The sequence below is a fragment of the Canis aureus genome, chromosome 5, assembly GCF_053574225.1.
Source record: "Canis aureus isolate CA01 chromosome 5, VMU_Caureus_v.1.0, whole genome shotgun sequence".
NCBI lineage: Eukaryota > Metazoa > Chordata > Mammalia > Carnivora > Canidae > Canis > Canis aureus.
In genome coordinates this window covers 43,325,819-43,331,818 of record NC_135615.1, presented here as the reverse complement: position 1 = coordinate 43,331,818, position 6,000 = coordinate 43,325,819, and the positions used below count along the sequence as shown (strand labels likewise).

The 6,000-nt window shown below is 47.5% G+C and overlaps 1 protein-coding gene across 14 annotated transcripts in view; it reads left to right on the top strand.

Annotated features, from left to right (window-relative positions):
* Window positions 1–2,156: 2,156 nt before the first annotated feature.
* CDC20B (cell division cycle 20B) overlaps window positions 2,157–6,000 on the top strand; it is a 49,789-nt gene continuing 45,945 nt past the window's right edge. For 9 of the 14 annotated variants that reach the window (XM_077897806.1, XM_077897798.1, XM_077897796.1 and 6 more), the window contains exons 1-2: window positions 5,436–5,611; window positions 5,888–5,950. In XM_077897806.1, coding sequence (XP_077753932.1) covers window positions 5,549–5,611; window positions 5,888–5,950 — 126 coding nt within the window. In that variant the 5' untranslated portion in view covers window positions 5,436–5,548. The other 5 variants (XM_077897803.1, XM_077897799.1, XM_077897801.1 and 2 more) reach the window with 5 other exon arrangements.

Sequence of the window (6,000 nt, the reverse complement as noted above, 5' to 3'; positions counted from 1 at the left end):
TGCCCTGTATTGTTAAAGGGTTAACTGTATACAAAGATCTCAGGGTGAAAGTGTATGGCTTTTTTAAAGAAAAGCCTTTATAGGGGCAGCCCGGGTGGCTCAGCGGTTTAGTGCTACCTTCAGTCCAGAGCCTGATCCAGGGCCTGATCCTGGAGACCAGGGATCGAGTCCCACGTCAGGCTCCCTGCATGGAGCCTGCTTCTCCCTCTGCCTGTGTCTCTGCCTCTCTCTCTCTATCATAAATAAATCTTTAAAAAAAATTGCTCCTAACTTCCTTCTTAAAAAAAAAAAGACACAAAATGCTATGGGAACATAGAGAAGAGAAAAAATTACAATTAGGGGGATGTGAGAAGGGTTTTGGAACAGGGAATTGAATCTCAAGTGTAAGGTTGCTGGAAGACGGGCAAAAAATCCTCAAAAGGGAGATAGCTTGGGTGGGGGGATGCCTTGGCTGGCTCAGTTGGTAGAGCATGAGCCCCACTTTGGGTGTAGAGATTCCTTAAAAACAAACAAACAACAAAAAGTGAGGAAGCCTGAAGGCAGGAGAGTGAAGGCCTGCCTACTTTGTGGGGAACAGATGATACTGGTGGTATTGTGGCAGATGATGCAAGAAAGGTTGAAATTAAATTAAATTGTAAAGGTTGAAATTAACTCACTTGTGAGTTAGAAGGTTTGAAACTTAATTCTGTGTGTAAGGAAGATCCTTGCAGGGATATGGGGCAGGGGAGAAATACAACCAGCTCAAGATAATGCATATTGCCTTTGATAGCTTTATCACTGGATCTTCACTGCTTTACATGAATGGTGCATGGAACTTGCTCTGTGCAAATAAATATGTTAAATGAATGGACTTGAAGAGATTAGATATTGGATTATCAATTAGGTTACTGTAATAGTTCAAGAAGAGGGTAGATGTAATCAACACTGCAGAGGTGAAAATGTCCTTAATATCTGGGTTTGGGCTTATGGGAAGAGAAAGTGTTAAAGAAGGCTGACTTTGATTCCATTCCACCAGGAAGACAGGGATATTGGGAGGAAGGTACCTGCCGAAGGAAAAGGTGGTTTGGGAAGAATGGGAATAAGGAACGATTCTCAATTTTGTTTTGGATTATGTGGTTTAAAGTGCTGGTAGGCTATCTAGTAAAAGGATTTCCCCGTCTACAGCATTCACAAGCCCTCCTTTGAGGGGGCACCATGTTCACATGCCTGACTTCATCCATGGTTTATACAGATTTGTACTGATTTGATATTTTCCTTACATTCCTTAAGATCGTGGGGAAGTAGCTTGGTTAGTACTCTATGCCAGAGCTACCCTATGCAGAAAGAGAAGGGAAAAATTAAAGAAAATAAGTAGTTGGAGGTGATCTGCTGATGTCTGGGCAAATTTTACCCTTCATCTTCCTTAATTGGGATACGGTTGGAGCAATAGATCTTAAAGGACAGACCTTGCATTTATAATGTAAAAATACGCCATGTACATAACTGACTTATAACTGAAGAAATAACGAGTCGATGTAACTTAACCAGAGGCGAGGTGGTATTTGATAGACTGCTCTTCCGACGGAGGCTTTTACTTGGCTAGAACCTTTACAGGTTGACTTTCTGAGTCCTGCTGATAGTCTGAATTACAAGGGACTGACTGACTCCCTCCCTCCCTCCCTCCCTCCCTCCCTCCCTCCCTCCCTCCTTCCTTCCTTCCTTCCTTCCTTCCTTCCTTCCTTCCTTCCTTCCTTCCTTCCTTCCTTCCTTCCTTCCTTCCTTCCTTCCTTCCTTCCCTCCTTCCTTCCTTCCTTCCCAGGCGCTATTCTGAGCTATAGATGATATATTCTGGGGCGGGTGCAGACAGGCTCAGCTGATCAGTCCGGATCGCGAAGGTCCCCTTGCCTTTCCTTCCCCAGACTTCGCGGCTAACTTCCTGACTCTCCCAGGGGGCAGACACCCCGAACTGTCTCCCCAGCACCCAGTCTTGCCCTCTCCCACGTGGGCGGGGGCTGGATTGATCCCGCCGGGAGCGGCGCTCCTCCCGCCCCCCAGCCCCCCCCGGCGGGCACGCGCCCCGGGGACGGTTGCAGCGCGGGGCAACGGCCGGGGTCGCCCAGTAGGCGGGCGGCGGGGCGGGGCGGGGCGGGAGGGGGAGCGCGAGCCGGGGGAGCGGGGGGGGGGGGGGGCGCGGACCCACCGACCGACAGTTGGAGTTGGGAATGGGGCCGCCCTCCGGTTTGCAACAGGATGCAGTGAAGCAGAGAAAGCCAGTTGCAAAATGCTTAGTACAGTAAGATCCCAGTCACCGCGCCGGAGTCCGGGTCCCCACTTTGGGATGTAAATGAACTGGGCGATGGCCTGGCGGAGCTCTGGGGAAAGGACTTCGCTGGGAGGACGGATAAAGGGAGCTGACTTTGTTCGTTGTCTCTCTCTGGGATAGTTGACATTATTATTTAGAGAGAAAATGTGATGATGTAATTGAAAAAGAAAATCTGCATTTGGGAAGCTTGGATACCCTCTTGCTTCCCGTCGGTAGGGGCCTCGCAGGCCCTCGGGGCCCCGGCAAGATGCGAATCCAGAAAAGCGTTGTCGTGTTCGCCTTTCTCCCTTCTCGCTGCCTCCACCCTCGCCCCCCTCACCTCCTTACTCCAAATCCTTCCAGTTGGCCTTGGGCTTTGCCGGGGAGTCTTCCCCGCCGCCCTGGGCCATATCTCAGATCTGCCTGCAAAATCCCCTCGGCGCAAAGAGGGAACATTTTGAAGATAGTGACTCAACCAGGCACATAAACATATAAATTAGACATAATTCCTAAACCGTATTTGATAACAATTTAGATAAAATGTTCACAGGATATTTCTTCTTCTAAAAAGTTGTGTCATAATGTTTCTATTCATATAACCACATGATATGAGATTAATATATTTTAAGTTGTATTTTGACATAATTTGACTTAGAAAAATGTCACCGAGATGGTAGAAATAATTCCACTATATCCTTCACACAGCTTCCCCAGATGTTAACATTTAACACAACTATAGCACGATGATAATAAGGAAATTAGCATTCTTACTACTCTGTTAACTAATCTACAGATAGTATTTAAATTTCTATAATTATCCAACAAATGTATCCCCCCCCCCTTTCTAGTCCAGGATTCAATCCAGGACTCAATTCAATCCAGGATTCAAATTCAAATGCATTTGTCATATTTACATAGATAACTTCTGATCTGTGATAGTTTCTCTCTTTTTCATAATGACACTTTTGAAGAGTACTACTCGCCAATTATTTTGTGACTGTCCTTTGGTTTGTTTAGCATTTTTTCATTATTAAATTCTGGTTATGCATTTTTTTGGGCAAAAATGTCACAGAAGTTATGTTGTACCTTTCTCACTGCCGGTCTGTCATCCTAATGCAGAGGATGTCAATGTGTCATTAATGGTGAAGTTGATTTAATACTTGGTTGAGGTGGTGGCTGCCAGTTCTGTCCAATGAAAAGTTGTGATTTTCCTTTTTTGCACTGAATCATAGGAGGCAAACACCCTCATTATATGCATACCAGTTTATTCAGATTCTTGACTGCAACAGTTAGTCCCGTGGTGTTTGCCAATGGTGATTTTTTTTCTATTTTCATCATTCCTGTTAAATTTCAGTCTGATTATTTAAATACACAATAACTTTTTAAAGGAAAAGGCTTTTACTTTTCTGCTTTAATCTAGGGGCAAAAAGGCATTTGGAGGCTGTATAATATGCTTTGGAATTAGTGGCTAAAATGGAATTTATGAATGTATTACAAATAATTGAATTCTAAGAGTATTTCACTATTCTCAGTACTTGTAAGGACATGGATTCCAAAATCACAGTTTACATGGGCTTACAAGTTCATTAATTGAATTGGTTTTTATTACTCCTGTGTTTGTGCCCATTTTCATAAATGGTACATGTAAAATGATAATTAAAAGTAGGACAAAAAGTCTTCCATATTATTTCCAATATGCCGCTTATTTTAGCTGGCACTTGCAAAACTGATATTTGAATTAACAATACATTTGACTCTCAGTCAAAATTTCACTTTATTTAGCCTCAGTGTTTGCTGAAAGGATTTACTGGAAGTTGAAAGCACTGCAAGGAAGATAAAACTCTTGTGGGTGAAATTTATAGATCTTTTTCATGGGTTATTCGGCTATCAAGCTTTTGATAGATCTCATTTGTTTCAGTTACCCTGTGCAGCATTCTCCCTAACTTTTATCATCGCAGATGGAAAACTGGTTCAAGATTGGGTCTCAGCCTCGATGCCAATTTTCTTTGTGTTCAGTTAGAAGGAAGATGGGGGAGAGTAAGTTTAGTGTTTTTATTTTTTAAATCACTGACCCTTTGAGTATCTGATATCTATGAGTCCTTTCGCAGGGAAAATGCACAAACCCACATGTTGCATTAAAGCAGAAGCAATCCGGTGTCAAATGGGAGGTAGAGAGGAGGCTGCTGAGAGGGAAAAGCTGGTCTCCAGTCTGCCACAGGTTCCCCAGACAGTTTCTCCTCCTGCCATATGGCGCAGCCAGCCTCCCTGGCGGCTCAGGTGGGGCTGCTAAGGCTGCCCAGCCCATCTGGCTCCCTGTCATTCCCCTCTAAACCCCTCCCTTAGCCCCCAATATCATCCTCTCCTTTATTCCTTAGGCCTCAGTCTGCTCAGCTTTCCTGCTGACTCCTCACTACGCATGCGGTGCTCCCTGTCACCAGCGTTCACCCGCGCTTTCACCTCGCCTTCCAACCAACCTCTTGGTTGGGAAGGCGGCTCAGCAGCTCAAGGGAGGGACATGGCTACTGCACAGAAGAACTTCTAGGAGAAACGTCAGTGGCCCCCCTTATCATCAGCACAGCAATCTTGCCACGTTTTCCTTTTTTTTTTTTTTTTTTTTCTGCCACGTTTTCCTATTTGAAAAATGGAGCAAGAGCTGATGAACACGTTGGGAGAACACGTCTAAAATCAGTGGCTTACACAGACGGTGAACATTACCCATAGAGAGAAGGCCTCGTTACAACGAAACCTCCCCCCCCCCCCCCCCGTTGAAAATGGAAAGAAGGTGAATTTACAGAACCCGCTTCTCCGCCCGCCAACCCCCTCCTGTCCTGCTGCGGGGACAGCCGTGGGCGCCCAGCCCAGCTCAGGCCCGCCACCGCCCGCGGCAAAGCTTGGCGCTTCTGTGCGCGCCGCGGCCGACAAAGAGCCGGCGGCGGGCGGCGGCGCGCGGGGGAATCCCTCCCGGGCTCTGACGTCACCGCCGCGCTGGCCAATGAGGAGCGGGAGAGGGGGATTCCCGCTCCCGCGGCCGCCTCGCCGGCTTTTTAAACCGGACCCTGGGGAACGCTGTCTGGGGAGCAGTGGCAGGAATCGGGGGTTCAGGGTGGAAGGTGGTGGTTCTGAGGGGTGGGGGTGGGGGTGGGGTGCGGGATGAGATTCTAGAGGGTGGACGATTCGCTCGCTGCCAGGGGTGGCTTGGATCTGGGGGGAAACCGGGGGCCAATCGAGGCGAGGCCAAAGTCCCGGCAGGGGGCACGTCCCCCCGAGATGGAGTGGAAACTGGAGCGCACGGCCCGGCGGAGGGTCCGCACGGAGGACGAGATGCTGTGGGTGAGTGGGTGCCGTCCTCTTGTTCCCAGCCCCAGCGCCCCAAGGCGGCTTCTCGTAGTAACCTGTTTAGGACCAGGACCTCCCCGACCCGTCATCTCGAGATGTGTAATTGGAGCTGTTTTCTGGAGGTGCCCGCTTGCTAAAGAGAGAGAGAATTAGGTGTAGTTGGACAAGCTGAAGATCTCTAGAGACGTTCCACACTTAACACTGCTGTGGGCTTTTTTTTTTTTTTTTTTTAATAGTCTTTCTCTCCTTTTGTTACCTATGTTTTCAAAGGAGAACGTCATGCGGGTGCTCGCCAAAGACCTGAGGCAGAAGAGAAGTCCAGGTTCTCCCAAGGTGAGTGTCTACTGCTTGCTCTCGTTCTCTTAATTCTCATCTTGAGCAAA